Raw genomic sequence first — 20,338 nt, 5'->3', positions numbered from 1 at the left:
GTAAGAGAATTATGACAATATAGGGAGTGTTGCAGCTCAATTTAGATTTTTTTTTAAAGAACATGTATATTCTTAAAGAACAAAATTATAAATGAATAAGCTTGTTCTTTGTTCCTGTCTTTGTTTGTAATTGCTGTTGTGTGTGTGTTTTTTGTTGTTGGGGGGGGGGGGGGGGCTTGGCTTAGTGTAATATATTCACATGCATATCAATTATTCTTTATTAATCTACTGGTCAAGCTATCATCCATTACAGTCTATTCATGGACTTGTATCTCTCTGACCCTTATTATTCTAGATCCCCCTCCCCACTCTCTCTTTCTCCTCTCCTCTCTCTTTTGCTCCCCCTCTCTCGCTCCTTCTCTCCATCTCTCTTTTCCCAAAGATTAAAGAATCATGATAAGGAAGTCAACCTATCACTCCATCATTTGACCACTTTCTCTCAATCAACCAATGAATTCACTTCATGTCATCATCAAAATGATTTATTAATTTCCTCAAAACTAACCAATATGTTGTCAAAACATCAACATTTCATTGGACATTTACTCATTCAACTAATTGCTCACTCACTCATGAATTAGTTTCATAACTTTCCAAACACACATAAATGAAAACAAATGCAATAATAGATATTCATGTTCAATTTATTCTTCATATAAGTTACAATTAAAAAAAAATCACATTTCCTTCCCTTCATATGGATCTGGGGATAGACATATGAAGCAATTTTTAAAATTAAAATTGAAAAGATGTTAAACGTAGTAATCGACTTTCACTGGACTAATATAACCTGTCGAAAAGAACAATCTGCATTACAGACCATAAAAAGTGTATTTCCTGAAGCATACAAGAATAATTATGAAGACAAGTCTAAGCAGGGAAACAAACAAAAAGAAAAGAAATAAAAATAATAAAAAAATAATTACAGATGGCAGTTTATTGCTTTAATACCAAGAAAACTAGTCATCTTGGAATACTATTTTCTCAGACAGAAAGAAATTATAACGAATCTACATGATTTTATAAACATCATTGAAATATATGTGGAAGAAGATGCTGCCGCCTCTCCTGGTTTGGTCATCCTAAATCAGAATTCAAGGTCATCTTCATCATATTCACTTGGCTAGGGTTGACTCCATACCAGTCCTATTCTTTGCCATTAATGGTTCAAGAGCTCTCTGCAGACTTGGGTACAACCTGTGAAACAACAACTCCTGGGCTGCAAGTAGATGCATGATGTGGTGATCAGAATTAAATCAGAATTCAAGGTCGTCTTCATCATGTTTCATCTTGGCTAATGTAGACTCCATCCCAGTCTTGTTCTTTGCCATGAGTGGTCTGAGTGCAGTCTGCAGACTGGGATACAACCTGGGAAATAACAGCTCCTGGGATGCCAGCAGCTGCTTGACTCGGTGACGCTCCTGTAGAGGATAGCAAGGGTAATAACCATGAATAAAAGTTTTAGAATATACAAAGAATGCTGGCAAAATGTTTAAAGCTCAATGCAACAACAAAAAAACGAAATATGAAATTTAAATAAAAGTAGAGCTGTAAAAAGCTGAGTGACTCATAGCTCATCTTCATCTTCCTCCTCTTCTCCTCTTTCTTCTCATCCTTCTTATTTTTGTTCCATTGTTTACTTTTGCCTCATCCTGTCATCCGTAGTAACCTAATGATTTTTAAATTCAATTCCTACTTCTCATCACTTTTTCCATCTTCTTTCTTCTCCTCATTAATCTTTAACTTTTTATCTTTTTAATTTTCTCCCGTTTCTTTTTCTTAGAAATTACATATTACATTGCAGGTACTTCATAGAGACTAGAAATAGTAACATCATAATATTTCCAGACTAGACTTTTTCATTACCTTCGGTGCTTCAAAGCAGGCCGGGCAGTTTTCTGATATTACAGGAAGCTTAGCCTGTTGAAGTTAGATACAAATTTATGAGATATTTAGGGAAAGAAAAATATTGGGACTTTCATTATTAAACATGACACTCACAGAGTAATTACATGTACATAAATTTTTCCTGTTTTCATTTCATAAAATGCAGTTATATAATTTAGTGGATGCTTTTTATATACAAGCTACCTCTGGATACATGATAAGCACCTTAATCGCACGATACTCCCAATATAACTTGACATAATCTTCCACAGTCCATTAGTATTTTGATGATCGATAAATGTACTTGTGAATCAACGGAACAATCATTTTCCCTATGTCTCTCATATAACATTTCAATTCATGTGGTGTGGGTATTAATGAAAGCACACTATCTGAGTTTTGAAGCAAGAAAAGTTATGTGTACATCAAAAACAATCAGCAGATAATTTTTGTTTAATAAAGTGAAATGGAAGCTTACCTGATCGGCAAAATCCCTGAGGTCTTTCTCTCTGACATACACAAATGGTCTAATGACCCTCAGATCACCTTCCCTGTGGATTATAGAAGAAGAAAAATTGGAGAAAGGAGACAAAAATTACTAGGAAGTCTTCAAATATTATTTTCTTCAAAACGTAACTGCCAATTTTCTCCTGGCTGCATGATCTGTAATGATACTGGATTGCAATTATTATGATCATATTTTCAAAATTTGTCAATTTAATATCATGTCCTGATCAATGATTGTTACAACTTTGAGGTATTAGCTATAAATATTTGCTAGCTGTAATGCATGCTATTTTTTAACATTTAAAAAAAAACTGGTAAAAGTTCTTGTGCCTGGTTATGAAACAACCAGTATTTTGTTTCTACTTACTTGACCGTGTAGTTGGCTTTCATCGTTCTCAGAAAACCATTGTGGAACGCGGACATCAGGAAGCTAGGAATGAATAACAGCAATAAAATCTTTACTTTCAAACTGAAATGATATTGAAAAACCACATAGAGGTACACAGGTGTATATGGCGAGATGAAGGAGAAAACATGCCATCTGTGTACCATGGACAAAACTCAATACAAAGTCTTGAGGATGTTGAAAGGAAAAGTAAACAAACTTTAATAGTCCAAAGTCAATTTGTGAAGGGCATTTGAAAAATACATCTCACAACAATGTGCAGATGTACAGTTAAATTTCACTTCCCTTTTAATTTCTGATGTTGTATTCACAAAAACATATTTTTATCTTATAAAAGGCAATCATTCAAACTGATTTAATGCTTATTCAGTCCTAGCCCATCGTTGAGCTACTGCACTGTTGAGCAAGTCACAACATCAGGGGGGTATTTCACAAAACTTGTCATCAGTGAAAAATGACAGTTTTTGTTATAAGCTACTAAAATCCATGCTTCTGACTGGTTATAAGCAGATTTGTCACTGATATTTGTCATTTGTCTTGTAAAAAGGTTTTGTGAAACTGGTCCCAGAAATGATGCTCTCCTTTCATGTTTTTACAGGACCAGCTTGGCAAGAAGACACACCATTTACTATCAATTTTTTTTGTGTCTGAATTTGTCTACAATAAGCAATATTTCTGCTCATGTGAGTCTTGCTTGTATACCTTTCAGTGAGGTCATCTAGATGTTGACCCATCGCAAGTACGTTGTATCCCTCCCTCCTTGCGCAGGCGTAGAGTCTGCCCCGCTTCATACGGGAACAGAAGCTGCAGATGGAGGCACAGCCATCAGGCAGGGAGGCCGCTTGATCAATGATACCTAGGAATGAATACACAGGATCATATTAACCCATTAGCAACTTGAGATTTTGTAAAAATGGCCTTTTACTCACTGGAAGATGTTGCAAAATTGCTCTCACTTTGACATTGTTCCGAACAGTATGAAACATGCACTATTTTCCTATGCAGAATCCTATTGTAGACATTGTAAGGATTATGCACGTATAACTTTATCATGGTAGACCATAGAACGGATACTATAGCGCGTTGAAAACAGACAAAAACGGACGGGTAGTTTTGGACGGTTCAGTGAGTAAAAGGAGTGGCGTTGCGAGCGGTTTAGTTGCTAAAGGGTTAACCCAAAAAGCAAGGTAGGAGGGTATATCACAAATTACAAAAATTAAACGGCATATTGGTCTTTCACAGATAGCTCAGAAGTTGTGCAACACATGCTTCAGTGAAAACTGCTATGCGGTAAATATCCTACACTGACCAAATACTGGACTTCATCCCTGAAGCAAAAACTGTACCTAATCCTAACCCTAACCCTAACCCTAGCCCTAAACTTGTGCTCAAACCCAACTACATTCCTGGCCTTGTTGTTTTGGTGCAACAAAGCCTGGAGCAATTGTCACAGAGTATATGTCAGGTCACCAGCTCAGACATGTCAAACATTTTTGGACTACAAGACAACAGGAAAGCCATGCATTTTAAATGATATTGCATTATATAGAACATGACTTTACATGAACACTAATCATGACATTGACCACATGTTGCTTTGAAGTCTTTGGCAGGATAGACCTAGGCCCTAGATAGGAGAGTCCCTTTTTACTTTGACTAATGCATCCTCTTAATCCCAGTAGCCTAAATATCTGAAGCTCCTGGTTCCCACAGTCAATGGTCCGAATTAACCCATTACTTGCCTTGCGCACGTCTAATATCAGACATCTGACTGTGTCACGCTTATTTTGCGCTAACTTTAGACCATGGGTTATGTAAATGAAGATTTAAATCATGGGTTAAATTTAAAACTTTTTTGTGAATTAGGGCCAATAGGTTTAGCATGCTTTATCAAAGAGTTTATCATGGGTTTTGAGATACTCACATTGCTCTTCATAGAAGTAAGGCAGCCCCAGTTTAGCGAGGTATCCAATGAGAGGCCTGGGATTGAAGGAGGGGGTCTGAGGGTCAACGGTCACTGCTCCCAGGTCAAAGGTGATACCCTAAGAAGAGGAAAAGATAGTTTTATGTTAAATAGCGACTTCATATTAAGCCCAAAAGATTATCAACCATACCTGTAAAGTTGGTCTAAAGTATTTGTTTGTCTTTTATTTTAACTGTACCAGTCAAAATAAATAACATTCAACTTTTGGTAACGAATGGCTTGTCACAGCCAGAATTTCATGAAGTCATAACTCAACATAAATGTATGTATCTTTTCATTTTAAACACTATCATAAATTGGAATATATATAGGCAAATGATAAAATCTAAATAAATACCAATATGTGCTCTATAAGATATTTAAAAGTACTGGTATACAAATATAGATAAATATGTAAAATCCAAAGGGAATATCAGATCATCAAACTGATGTTCAAATTTAACAGCCACTTCTTTAAATTTCATCATTTACAATCAAGTCTTGTTCATTATGGGAAACTGCATTTACAGCATGTCTCACTTTATCTGCCCCCCCCCCCCCTTTCCTGTGTAACACACTATGAATATGGCGGACAAAGAAAGCGGACAAAATATACAGTTCCTCAGGTAGACAAAGGAACATCCCTTCACTGCTATTATGTAAAAAGGTGAATATGGATGTGACACCTGTTCTACACATTTTTAAATAATAGCAGTGAAGGGATGTTCCTTTGTCTAACTGAGGAACTGTATATTTTGTCCGCTTTCTTTGTCAGTCATGTTCATAGTGACAGATTCTACCCACCTTTTTCTTGGCAGCAAACTGATACTGCCTGAGACAGTGAAGCAGAGAGAGACTGTCCTTGCCTCCTGATAAACACACCAAGACACGATCTCCATCCCTCAGCATCTTATACTCATCCAAGGCCTAACAAAACATCATTTAAACAAAAAATGAGTGACTTATCAAGGTCTTGTCAAGAAGTGGAACTGTGAGATTCATATTGTAATTTTGTCATCATTGTCAGTGTTGGAAATGAAAATAATCACAAAATTATTGTATTTCTGTAATAAGTATATTTCATATAACAGAAGTACATTTAACTCTACATAACTCTCAGTCACACAGGTCTAATTTCCAATATAAAGTCTTACCAATTTTCAGACAAAATTATACAACAGTACAACACATGTGTTATTTACACTTCCTAAGTCAAATCTTGCATGAGTTTTGCTATCTTTTAACGGTCGTAACAGATTCAACAAATGCTGAGTCAACTGTACATGACTCTTCATTATTATCAATTATCAGCAATGCTATCAATAACTATCAATATTATCACTATTACTGCTTGTTGTAACTGTAGAAATGGAAATATTAATACACTCATTGGGATAATCATCTTTAACACTGATTATCTCATTGTCTTACTAATTCTAAGATGTAACCTTCCTTACCTGCAAGGTAGGTTTGAAGATCTTTTTCGTAGGCACTTTGAACTTCACAGCAGGTTCGCCCTTCCCATCATGCCTCTCACTATTTGGCTGAACAGCTTCCTGTTTCTGACATTCACCGTTAGCCCCTGAGTTGTCTCTGCTATGTTGGAAAACTTGTGCACTTTCAGATGATGGTGATATGGTACTCTGTTGTTGACATGGTATGCAACTGTCTGAATTGCCAGAATTCACATTGTTAAATGTATTTTCCTTCTGCTCTGGTATATCAGAGTTGTGCTTTACTTTACCTATGGCACTGTTCTCCTCTGTTCTGTGCAAAAGGGAACCATCTTGGCTAAGTGTAGCATCATCCATTATACAAGGGGCTTTTTCACACACTGATTGGGTTCCATTAGTCAATTCAACTTGGTCACTTAAGCTTGCAGTTCCTACATGTATAACTTCAACGTCATCTCCATTTCCATTAGCTGTCCTTTCACCAACATCACCTGCCAGCACACCGGATCCTTTGTTTCCCGATTCCTCCTGTGCTATCCTGTTGTTGGCATGTGACTCACAAGTATCAGGTGACACATCAGGTGACATTGATGAAGGGTCATGTGACACTCCAAATCCTTCATTGACACTATCAATAAACCTCTGGGCATCACCGCTCCTCTGTGGAACATCTTCACTAGTCCTATCATCCAAGCTATCATCTTGTCCTGCATCCTGACCCAACCCTAAGGCCACACCCATCTGATGTTGCTCCACTCCATCTCCAGATGATGATGATGATGAGTATCCGTTGACTGACCTTTGACCTTTCTGGACCTTTTCCTGAGTGCTTGTGGAAGTCACAGGAGGCTGGCATCTTTTGAGATGTTCTCTCCTTCTACCCAATTCTTCCTCACTAAGCGGGTAGGATGGAGGTTCGAAAGGGAGACTTGAAGCTGGGACGATCTTCTTGTTTTTGTCTTTGAGTGCCTGGTTGGCTTCACTGGGAAGCATGAACCATCTCAGCTTGGATGTTTCTTCGGCAAACAGGAGAGTCTGATCAGGGAGGTGGATCTGAGTCTGAAAGCAGGGTTAAAGGTTGGGTGTCGATAATTATAGGGTCACACAATAACAAAGAAAACAAGAGAGATTTTGAAACAGATATATGGATAACACATCCTATACAATTTTTAACATAACTAAGTATGGATTGCAATTTCTTTCTGTTATGTCATGCAGAGCAAGTTTTCATATATTTTTAGGAAACATAATCACCACAAGCGTTTTATAACACTGTCTCAATAACAACTTACATTAATTCATCAATGCAGGAAAACTTGCATGATTTTATCTCATGCTAATTTTGAAATATTCTATTACACTACTAATACAACTTTTTTTTTTTAAGGGAACACATTGAAGGGTGTCTTCCTTACCTTTTCCGCCTTCAGGAACAGCTCCTCAGCTATCCGGAGGCAATGCTGTAATGTGAGATAAGAAAGTATTTCAAAATAATAAATTTTGTATTCCTGGAATCATTTTCACCATCACTTTAGGCTTCTTCTTTCTCTTTTCTTTCTTTGAACAACCAATCCATGTGGATCTATTTCAAAAGTATATGGTTAGGGATGTGATCAAACTTTAGGTTAAGTTGAGGATAAGGGTTACGGTTAAGTTCACATATAGTGTTGGGTTCAGGGCTTTTAGGAATTCAGGTAGTGTAGGAGATTGACCACAGAGCATTTGTCATAGAACCATAATAACTACAGGGATACCAATGGGTTTCAACCAGTGGGCCTGAAATGAGACTCTGACATGTTGTGCTGTACAAACATGAAATCTGATAAAGCCTGAATGAGGAGGTGTCTGGATTTGAAAACTGGTATCTCTTCACCTACCTGGAAGTCGGTGGGAAGTGGACCTTTCTTCTTGACCACACGGGGTTCAGGGTAGGTCATCTGACCGGAGGCGTAGGAGATGGACCCCAGCCAGCGACGGTCCTCAAAGACTTGGTGCCTCTGCTGCTTCCATTCACCGGTTTCTGGGTTGAACATGTACTGGAGAGAGAGAGAGATAGAATGAGAAATTGAGAGAGATTAAGAGAGAGAGACATAGAGAGAGAGAGAGAGAGAGAGAAAGGACAGAAGTGAATGGGGGGGGGGGGGGGGGGTGAGAAATGAGGACAGAGAGAGAGAGAGAGAGAGAGAAAGAGAAAGGACAGGATTGAATAAGGGGTGGGGGAGAGAAATGAGGACAGGTAGAGAGGGAGTCAAGTAACAAATAGAAAATAGAAGAAAAAAATCTTCATTACTTCTCAAACACTGATAAAGACATGCACTAAATTCCAGGGAGGTAAAAGATGGGGACAGAAAAAAAGGTGAATTTTTAAACTTACTTGTGGTAGAAGTTTCCATCCATTTTCTGCAACCATGGCAACAGCCTCCATGACAAAGTTCTTCTCTTCCTCACTCATAAAGAATGGGAAATTTAGTCTTGCGAAGCCAGGTCTAGAATAATGAAACATGAAACTTCATTCTTTCACATATCATGAGAAATAAATTCAAACAGCTAAATCTAAAAATTAAACTTTACCAAAAGATTTCTTAGGTTTCATTTAATATTCACAGCACAGTTCACTTCACAGTTTGCTTCTAGTATCAGGTTTAGGCTGAAGGAATATCCAGGATATTGATATATCACATCAATGCAATTTTAATACCAAACTTTTTTTAAATAATTAAATAATATCAAATATGTCTTTTCTAGTTATCAATGTAATCAAAAGCAAAATACCTATCTACATTAATATAGTAATGGGATATAATTTTGAATGTAACTGAACATCAAGGATTCTATTCCTACCTTAGAATCTCTTTCTCTGAATATTCACTGTACCTCCTCAGGTGTACCCTATCCAAACGACTGGAGAAAAAAAGAAAAGAAACAAGAAATAAAGAAAACATTCATTCATTTTCTATTACATAGCAAGGCCTGAAAGACATTCTTTTTACATACACTCCACTTTATACTTTATATTAAATTTTGTTGAAATACTTCAACTTGACTAAACATATTTTCAAAGACACATGGACATGTTTCTAAGAGACAACCATGAAAGGTCGTAGACAAATAAAGTTAAACAGATTTGCAGCATGTTGCTCTTACTGATGATAAGTCAACTCACTTCCATTCTAAATATAAGTAATTTTCTCTCGTATGAATTTCCTCTAAGAGGACCCCTCCACCATTTCCACCATCACTTCATTTATTGTTCCCCTTTTTGTTAAAAATGTGAACATACATTCTAGTCACATACCTGTCTTCAAGCAGCATATCTTCAAATCTCTCTGCCAGTTCTTCATCGATACCAAGCAAGTCCTGCATTGACAGAAATAGGATAATATCATTATTGTTACTAATATTTTATCAGTACCATGTTTCATGTCTCAATCCATGCTGTGGTTTTCTTTTCCTAAACAATTCCTTAGAGAAAAGATTGTTTTGACTCCAAGAGCCTCAAACATCCTGATATGTTTTTTGTTGTTTTTGTAATAAAATAAAAATAAAAGACAGAAAGTAAATAAAGAAGAAATAAAAAGGTGCATGAAATGAGACAACTGTAAGAAAACAAATCTGTCAAAAAGCTTCATAATTTCTCAAGCTCATTTCATACCAACTTATATTTTCTTTACATGGTAGAGAGGATGAATATTGAATTCTTCTTTCTTTGCTTGTAGGCATGCCTTACATGTTGCTCTCTGAAATACCCATGAATCATTTTCAAACACATAAACCAGAAGTATCCAACCTACATCAGAAACAAAGAATTGAGGAATGTATCTTCATCCTCTCAAATTTACCTGAGCATAGGGTCCGGCGCAAGCACAGCCTCCCCTTGCCTGTATCCCAAACACATCATTGAGCAGAGCACAGATGAAGTTATGATGGAGGAACTGCCTGGTGTGAGGATGACGGATGAGGAAGGAGAAGATGGGAAGGCGTGGCCGGGATGTGCTCCCAAGCATTACCAGGTTGGGGCAGGAGGAGAGACGTTGCATGACAGAGCTGGACAAAAAAAAAGTTTAGAGAAAAGAAATATTGCATAAAGTTCAGTAATTAAGTAAACATGAAAAACTTGGCGAAAGAATTTCTACTTCATCTTTCTTAATTTCTCCATGTGTTTAAAACCATTAACATAATTGCTGCTGATTCGCATTATCTTCCCTATTATCATCTCATTCTTCTTTTCTTTCTATCATCCCAACTGGAATGAAACAGAAAAATTTGAAACACTTGAATTATTTCTGTTACTTTTGAAACAGTTACTTTCAGACCTCATTTCTAGGAGCTTATATATTTTTCTGTGTATCAATTACAAAATAAGATAATTTGTTCACATTATTAAACGTAACAACTGATGTAGGTCTGGAGAAAATCATGACTCATCATATATACAGTCAAACCTGCTGTAGTGACCACCGATATAGAAGACTACCTGTCTGCAAAGACCATATTTCTTGTTTCCTTAGAAAATGGTTTTTAATTGAAACATGTACTAAAGGAACCTGTACATAAAGACCACCTGCCTATAAAGACCACTGTTCTTGTCTCCCTTGGGTGGTCTTTAAAGACAGGTTTTACTGAATCTCTTACCTGCATATTTCCTTCTCCCTTTTCATAATCACATCATGTCCGATGGTCTCTTTGAGCTGCATTACGAGCCCTGCTCTGATAGCGCCAACAACAGAGGGTGTACCACCTTCCTCTCTTATCTCAATCTGCTTCAGATACCGATGACTCTCTCTCCTTACCTACGAGGAAAGGAATATCGGTGGTGTGATTGAGTATTACTGACAATCTGAAGGGTTAGTCAAAATAACGGTTTTACGATGCTAACAAACAATTTTCTAAATCAGAAATTACATTTTCACTGGTTATTGTTTGCTTAGCCATATTTGCTTTGATTTTGCATTTGACTTTGACCTCAATTGACCTCAAGCACACAAGTAATACAGTTTGACTGGATATTATAATTAACTCACTGTCTCCAACTTAATTCCAAGTTTGATCGGTTCTCATAATGAAATAAACGTCTTTGACTCGATCTCATATTTGATTCATTGCTTGAGTGTATAAAATTCATATCCATGAGAATCAATCTCTTTGAGTTTAATTGACTTGATTAAATTACTTTTGATAGTATTAATTGATTCTATCTTGATGACTCATATAACTGTATGTAAAATTGTAAATTTAGTTTTTTATGTACCTGTTAAATAATACTGTTCTATATACTTTTATGGAAACAGGACAACACTTCATACAGTTACACTTAGACTATAACAAAATACAATCCTCTTTTAAAAAGAGTCTCAAAGATTTAGAATGAACAAAATATCATGGATACTCACATAGAAAACACTGCCTCCGCCACCACCGGTTGGTGTTGGGCTGACAAAGAGGGCCTTCTTTGCTACGAGTATCCCAGGGGTCTCCACTCCACCCACAAATTTATGAGGAGAAAAGAAGATAGCATCTTTGGAAGCCAGAGAAGGAAGTATTCTAAAATGCATGACACAGGATACAAACTTTGGTAAGTCATCAAATATCAAGCTTTCATCACAGCTCAACGACTTTTTAATTTGCAAAGGGCGAAAAATCACTCTTATGATCTCTATTGTTTTAGTCGTAGTACAAAATATATGAATGAAACCTCATTACTCACACAACCATGCATCTATAAACAACACAAATGAAGAAATATAACCTCAATAACATCTTGTTACAAACATAAACATAATGCACTGAACAATTCAATGAAATTCACACAAAAAATATAAATATTGAATTTGTAAACCTACCCTGTCACAACTGGATTCATGTCTATTTTCACATATGGTCCTGTTAAGAACAACAGATAAAGAAACAAAATTAAGAGGAACATCTAAATATTCTACATGACAAAGATTTTTTTTGTAGTGAGCTACAATACAAATGAATAAAGGTTTTATGTTAAGAAGCATTTGAGGATGCGTTTATCGTGTCTTGCCACTAGATATGTACATATCGAACCCCACTATTGAACCCCACTATCGAACCCCACTATACGACCGTGATTTGCGGGATGTCACGTTTATCGTCTCTTCACGATTCAAATAAAGGCCTTGTCTCTGCGCAGCTGCTTTGCGTCGTTTGACCCGGGAAGCAGACAATTTCTCGGAGGTCAACTAGATGAACGAGTACACACACATGCTTGTACAACAACACATGGCGCGCTATCTCCGAACCGGAAAATAGCCTGGGAAGGTCCGATTTGTATGTGGGGTTCAAAACAGCTTTGCGTTTATCATCTCTCAGAAACATGATTCTGGCTGTATGTCACATTCAAAACACACCTTTTTGCGTCTTTAAATATGCCCATATCTAAAGACGTTTAAAAAAGTTTATCACCTTCAAATTTGCCTGAAAGACGTTTGAGAAACCTGATTCTAGGCAAAAATTCGGTCAATAAACGCGCCCTATGACAGGGCCATTTGATCTGAAAGAATATTCAAATGCAATAAAGTCACTAGTAGAAGGGAAGAGCTTTGGGGAAGATGGCATACCACCAGAGGTTCTAAAAAGATGTGACCTGGATGAAATCATTCTGAGTTTCTGCAACAACGCTCTGATCAATGAAGAAAAGCCCCACCAATGGTCCATACTGAACATTGTACCAATACCAAAGTCTGGAGACCTGAGCCAAGGAGGAAACTATCGAGGAATCAGTCTAAGCTCCATCGTGGCCAGAACTTTCAATAGATTGATTTTGAACAGGATCAGACCTGTACTTGATAGTCACCTGAGAACCAACCAAAATGGATTCAGAGTTGGAAGGACCACGGTGGGACATATTTTGGCACTTCGCAGGCTTATAGAAGGAGTAAAAGAAAATCAGCTCCCGGCTATTATCACATTTATTGACTTTCGCAAAGCCTTCGATACCATCCACAGAGGCAAGATGTTGAAGATCCTTACTGCATATGGCATACCGGAACAACTGGTGAATGCTATTGGCAAGATGTACGATGACACCAAAGCAAAAGTAATATCACCTGATGGAGAGACTGACCTCTTTGAAATCATGGCTGGTGTGCTTCAAGGTGACACGCTTGCACCTTACCTATTTGTAATAGTCCTCGATTATGCCTTGCGAGCAGCTATAGACGGCCATGAAGAAGAACTTGGATTCCAACTAGAAAGAAGGAGAAGTAGGAGAGTTGGTCCGTAAATCATAACAGACCTAGATTTCGCCGATGACATAGCCCTGCTATCTGAGGAATTAGAGCAAGCCCAAAAACTCCTGAGCAGGGTGGAGACATCGGTAGGCAAGGTCGGGCTCCGGATGAATTCAGGCAAAACCAAGTTCATGTCATTCAATCACAGGGGGATCATCACTATAAAAACAAATGATGAAATTCAGTTGGAGAATGTACCTGATTTCAAGTACCTGGGAGCACTGATGGTGAGCACAGAAAAAGATGTGAAAGCTCGTAAGTCAGCAGCATGGAGAGCGTGTAGCAAGCTTGGAAGAATCTGGAAATCTTCTCTTCCTAGGCAGTTCAAACAACGTTTGTTTGTTGCTACAGTTGAATCTGTGCTTCTATACGGCTGCGAAGCATGGGCAGTTACAACAAAGCTGGCAAAAGAATTAGATGGTTGCTACACCAGACTTCTTAGGACAGCATTCAACGTGCACTGGAGCCAGCATATGACCAATAAGGAGCTGTACGGGAATCTACCAAAAGTATCAGAAAAGATCAGGGAAAGAAGACTACGTTTTGCAGGCCACAGCTGTAGGAACATCAATGAACCAATATCTCAGCTTTTACTCTGGAAGCCTAAACACGGGAAGAAGAAACCTGGAAGACCTCATCTTACTTATACAGACCTACTCAAGAAGGATACGGGACTTGAACTGTCAGAGATAAAAGCAGCCATGCTGGACAGGAATGTGTGGATGGCCATCACAGCTCGGGCAGTTGACCCGACTTAAGCAAGCAAGTAAGCATGTGGATTCTAGACCTCATATATTAATGTTATTGTAGTCTAACACAACTCTTACAAAAACACATTATTTATACAATGTATCTTAAAAGCGATAGAGTAATCTGTTAAAGCCCATCTGCACTAGTTTGGCCAGCGGGGATTACAACTCCCTGCAAGGTCACTGACAGGTGGTTATCTCATCAAATCAGCTCTCAATTAACATAACAAAAGGCGGATCATGGGGGACCAACAGGCACTGATTAGGCATTGTTTGCTATACAGAGGGTGCAAGTAGCTATAAGTAGTGCAGTGGGGATTTAAGACCAGATGAAGCTGACTTACCAGCTGTGGCATAGTCCCAGAAGGCAAGGGCGTTGTGTCGATGGAGGATGGTTGTTATGGCGACCGTATCTACCAGGATGCCAGTCACATTGGACGCCGCTGAGAAGCAACCAATCAACTGTCGGTCTGAGCTCTTCCATGCCTGGAAAGATAGCATAACAAACAATAAATGTCAACATCTTACAACTGGGGAGTGTTTCACAAAGACTAAGATCGACTTTAAGTTGGATTTCAATATGGCAGGCCGTTCATGCCACTGTTTGTTCTCACCATTTACTGGCATTAGTCTCTCAAGGAACGTATAAATCATAGTCACAAATCTACAGAATTAATATTTTTTTGATAATTCATTATTGAAGGAAAAAATATTATCTAAAGATCATAACGGTGAGAGCAAACAGTGGCATGTTCAGCCTACCAAATTTAAGTCCAACTTAAAGTCGATCTTAGTCTTTGTGATCTTTTACTTTAATGTGTACAAGTTGTGACATAGTAATGATAACACCCTTTTTTGTGATGAGGTACTTGATTATAAATGAAAAGACAGAAAAGGCAGTGAATTTAAATCATAAGTGCTAATCAACTGTCGACCTGAGCTCTTCCAAGCTTGAGAAGAGAGAATTACAAAGCACACAAGACAAAATCATAAGACTGGTCTATTACGTTGTATATACAGGCAGTGAAATACAGTCAAACCTGCTTTTATAGTGACCACTTGTCTACAAAGACCACATTTTTTGTTTCCCTTGAAAATGGTTTCTCATTGCAACATGCGCTATAGGCACCTGTACATAAAGACCACCTGCCTATAAAGACCACTTTTCTTGTCTCCCATGGGTGATCTTTATAGACAGGTTTCACTGTACATGTACATCTTTATTTCAGGTGAAAGTACTTGCTTACTAAGTGAATGTGAGTCATATGTCCAATGCCAACTCATTGGTGCTTTATATCATTTAACAAAAAGTAGGAACAGAGAAAATAACTATGACCAAGATGGGCTATTAACGAAATAAAAAGCAGATGTATTCTCACCTGTAACTGCGTATCTAGTAAAGCTGTATCAACCAGGCCATCAGCATCTTCAGGTATTCTTATCATCTGAATCATTCAATGGAGCAGAGAAATAAAAAATGATAAAACAATACTTCAAACTTACTTCAAACCAAATACAAATGAAAGGAAATCACAATGTACTTATGTTTTCATGAGCATATCTTGATGTATACAGATATGGATACCTCACCACCCTTGCATAAAAAGTAAATAATGTTAAGATATATCAAACCCTACTGCTCCAATTAGATCAGGATGTTTATGTGTTTTAACATTACGTTTATATGTATTCGCCCAATTTACATCACTCAGATGAGAAAATCAACTATTTTCAGTTATGAGAACCAAAGAATAATTATGGAATAATGCTTACCTCTGCCCCTGTCTCTCTCCATGGTAGCAGATTTGAATGATGCTCAAATGGTCCTACAAACACCACCTTACGACACAAAAAGATTACAGACAAAACATTATATGTATCAAGCAAAAATGTGATAATTTTCATTCTTTTCATACATACAAATGTAAAAGTTATAAACAGCAGTAATGATAAGCAGGGCTTGACACTAACTTTATGAAAAGGAGTCCACATTGAACTTTTTAACATCTTTATGCACAAGCTCTATGAAAGATTATGATTGTTTCATGTTACTTTTGTTTGTATATATATATTATGTTATGATTTTATGACTAAAATAAATGAATTGAATTGAAAAGATGTTCAAAATTGTGTGGGTCTGGACTTAGGTTTTGGGCATCCATGTGTCCCGGAAGCCTGTTAGAATCATCATTATCATAATTTGTATCAATATTATTATCTTTATCCTCTAGTTATTCTATTTCCTTTTCATTATCAATCACAGTCAGGCTTGTCTTAGCAGCCACCTGTCTATAGTGGTCACCCATATTGGAACCCTCTTGGAAGAGATGTGTGTTGTAGGATCTCTCTAGAAAGGCCACCTTTTGGGTGGCCTTTATAGACAGGTTTGACTGTGTTTCCATCCATTAACCGTCTGGTGTGCACATACTAAGATGACATCCCATATTATAAGATGGGTAGAAAAATCCCTGCAATCTGATTGGTCAATTACCATGTAATTATTTCTACTGGATGCACGCGATATCGGCGATAGATACAACCGATATCCTTTTTTTTTTTTTAATTCTCATTTAAAAAAAAAAAATTTTAATGATTTTTTTTAATGATTTTTTTTGATAATTTTTTTTGGGGGTGATAATTATTTGTTTTTTGATAATTATAATCTGTTTAAATCTGTTTATAATCTGTTTAATAAGTTAAAAATCATGCCTCCGGTAATTACCGGACGCATGATTTTGCCATGCATTCGGTAAATCAGTAAAATAACAACATTTTGTATTTTTGACAATTTTTGGGGTCCCATCTTACAAAACAGATGATGCACAGGTTTAATTCGTGGGTCGTTGGAATTGTGTGCATGTGGTACCTTTGAATTTGGTCTAAAACCAGTCAAAGGTACCTAGTGCACACAATCCCTACCGACGCACTCAAACCTGAGCTTCATTTGTATAATGTACTTACCGGAGGGCTGGTGAGATGAAGGGCATTGACAAGCTTGTGAATGGCCGCTGTACATCCAGTCCCTGTAAAGATGACCGCATCATGCTCACTGGCATTCACAGCATTCCGTACAATATCTCTGAACATACAGACAATATACAGAAAATAGACAGCAAATAAGAAAGAAAAAAGTAATAACAGCTAATTTTACTTGGTATAGTTGCATGTTTATGGAGAATTCCATGCAACACAAGCAGATGGCAAGAATTGTCCTGAAAATAAATACTTTGATTCCCACATCTGAAATGTTTAGTACCCTACGATGGATTGACATGGAAAAAAGATGGGAGTTTAATAAAAGTAAATTAATGTATGATGTTATGAATAATAGTGCCCCATCATATTTATATGATATGTTCACCCTGTCCGCCCATACTCATAGATACTCAACAAGGAATGCTGACAACTTGGGCGTCATTATTCCAAGAATTAAAACAGAATGTGGAAAACGTGCCTTCTCAGTTGATGGTGCTCTTCAGTGGAATAGCCTACCCCACTCAGTTCGAAATGCCCCGACCAAGAATAATTTTTGTTCTCTCTATTTTAAGCAGCGATCTTAAAGATAAATTTGCCTTTCTTTCTTTATTTATTTCTTTCATGAATATTTACATAAATTTCTCAATATAATAATTTGTTAAAATCTAAATAGATCATTGATAATAATCAGAGTATATTGTTATCGATTTGAAATTGCTCATTGAAATTTATCATTCTTACTACGGCTTTGTTTCATTATCCACTCTTACTCTTTACTCACTTTCTGTTATATGTTGCTATGTATTGATGTTTTCCATGATGTTTATATTGTTCAAGTAATTTGTTTCTTCATATATGTTCATTTATGTACAGGGCCCCCTGGAAAACAGTACTTTGATTACTGACGGGGCTACCCTGTTAAAATAAAACGGAATAAATAAATAAATAAATAAATAAATAAATTCTGAGTCATCACACCATGAAGCACATGGTACAGGGTTCAAATCTTTGCCCCAGCAGTAGTGTCCTTCGGAAAAACATAAACAAATCTATACTTGCCACTCTCAAGTTCTCAACCCAGTTAAAGTAGATGGGAACATGTTGGCAAAGAATTCTGTGCATGCTTCTTGAGTGATGATAGTAGCTCAATTAAAGAGTAGTAATGATTGCATGGCCATTTGGAGGAACAATATCAATACCTCTGAGGTCACCCTGGGTAAATGAGACATTAATTTTACTATCATATTTATATTGTCAACAATAATCATAACTTTATTTACCCAGGGAGGCCACATAAGAATCAGCAGGGGTCTTTCTTGAGGGCCCTGCATCCATTACCCCAGCAATTGTCAGATACCAATTTACACCTGGGTGGAAAGTGGCAAATGTGGATTAGTGTCTTGCCAAAATACATTGGTGCCTGGCTGAGATTCAAACCCTTAGATTGAGAGGCAAGTGAATGAACCACTATACCACATCCCCTCCACAAGAACTTACCTTGCTTCATGCCTGAAGAGAGTTGTTTGAAGTGATGTCACAGAGGTGGTGGTGTGGGTGTTGCCATAGGTGGGTAGAACCCTCTCCCTGATGTAGTCTTCAAGGAAACCTAACGACCTAGGAGATTAGAAGAAAGTACTTTTGCATTCAGTCAGTGTTCATCTGGGTTTTCAAGCAGAAGTAAGGGTTTATTCACATTATGAGAGCATGGGGTATGTGCCCCCCCCCACCCCCCTCTTCCCACCAAGCTGTGACAAGAAAGACACAAGGAAAAACCAAAAGGGAGACAGGGGAAAAGGTGAGAAAGAAGATGCCTGGACCACATTTCGCCCCCTTCCTTTAATCAGTAACCTTGTAAAACTGCATTTCTTTTTTCTATTTAAGACTGGTGCCCCCCTTCCCCCCCCCCCCCCCTCATAGCATACATGCCCCTCAAGGCCTCAATGCTTGATGGATGGACTCAAACTTCACCTTTGAATAAGAATAACATCAATCTCTGCTGTTGCAAAGCAACGGTACACACTTAATGACTTTGATCATAGCATACATGTAATGTAAAGATGAGAGAAAAAAAAATTATAATTCATAATGCTATCACAAAAAGTAACATTACTTTTAACTAACATGTGCAAGAAGGAACATCTACTTACTTTCCTGATGCTGTGTAATCACAATAGGTAACTGGAGAAAGGACAAAGTAATACAAGCATTATTAACCATATTTTATATTTTACTAGACACACTTCAATCCAAGCAGACCTCTGTAATAATATGCATGTTTAAAATATTCCAACTACTGGTATAATTATATAAAGGATACATTCTAACTCTTTGTAGAAGTAGAAATAGAAGAGGAAAAAGTAAGTTGTGCTGTATTCGTAGATTTGAAAATTTAAATCAGCGAATCCAGACCAGAGTCTGTTTTTCGTCCACTCACACATTTGCAAAGTTTAAATAAATTTGTATACATGTACCACACATCTGTACAGCCAAGAATGCCTAGTTCTATAGGCTATAGAGCTAGGTCTAGTAGTAGGCCCATGAAACATGTGAGAAAGTCTAGAATTAGTCTAGAATTAGAAATAGTGTTTTTGTTTTTACGAAAAATACTCCAAAAGAGATAAGAAAATTGACACAAAACACTTCAGTTCAAACAGGTAAGAAACATAACAACTTTTAAATTATAACTATTATTTGAACAATTGATGAAGATTTAGTTGATTTTTTGGTATGTTTTAGTAGGGTTTCTCCACGCCAGAGTTACGTGTCAAAATGGATTCGGAATACACTAGCGCCGCCAAATGAACAGGGAAAACCCCCACATCTGCATCACTGCATCATGGGTCACATTCACAAGATCGAACTCGCGGTGATTATTTCGTTACCTTTTCGGGGTCCGAACGGCCCTGAAAATGTCAAATCATTCCCGATGACATTATCCCTAATGTATTTCTGGAATTCCTCTTCATTTTGCTGATGCAAATGTCCCACAGTTGGTTTCCTTTCCCTTGGAAAAGTATAAAATATTCGTGAGCCATGGGTCGACGACTTTTCATCACAGGGCGCTGCCATGTTGTTACATCACTCACATTCATATTATTTCGCATAATACTCTTTGTTATTTCTACCATTTAAAATAAAAT

At 37.3% G+C, this 20,338-nt stretch overlaps 1 protein-coding gene across 1 annotated transcript; it reads right to left on the bottom strand.

The window, feature by feature from the left end:
- Positions 1–673: 673 nt before the first annotated feature.
- Positions 674–20,277, bottom strand: LOC583713. The gene is made up of 25 exons (XM_030985072.1): positions 20,081–20,277; positions 19,346–19,376; positions 18,696–18,812; positions 17,184–17,301; positions 15,996–16,061; positions 15,602–15,667; positions 14,567–14,708; positions 12,058–12,097; positions 11,608–11,758; positions 10,850–11,007; positions 10,057–10,261; positions 9,513–9,574; positions 9,059–9,118; positions 8,592–8,703; positions 7,986–8,253; positions 7,786–7,799; positions 7,633–7,677; positions 6,221–7,276; positions 5,568–5,690; positions 4,725–4,842; positions 3,503–3,656; positions 2,762–2,824; positions 2,366–2,438; positions 1,867–1,920; positions 674–1,421 (listed from the first exon to the last, which is right to left on the bottom strand). Exons 1-25 carry the CDS (start codon positions 20,265–20,267, stop codon positions 1,257–1,259), a joined length of 3,648 nt encoding a protein of 1,215 aa, XP_030840932.1. The 5' UTR covers positions 20,268–20,277; the 3' UTR covers positions 674–1,256.
- Between the last annotated feature and the right edge of the window lie 61 nt (positions 20,278–20,338).

Source organism: Strongylocentrotus purpuratus, unplaced genomic scaffold (assembly GCF_000002235.5).
Source record: "Strongylocentrotus purpuratus isolate Spur 01 unplaced genomic scaffold, Spur_5.0 spur5_scaffold_14, whole genome shotgun sequence".
NCBI classification, from domain to species: Eukaryota; Metazoa; Echinodermata; class Echinoidea; order Camarodonta; family Strongylocentrotidae; genus Strongylocentrotus; species Strongylocentrotus purpuratus.
This window is presented reverse-complemented; position numbering and strand designations above follow the sequence as displayed.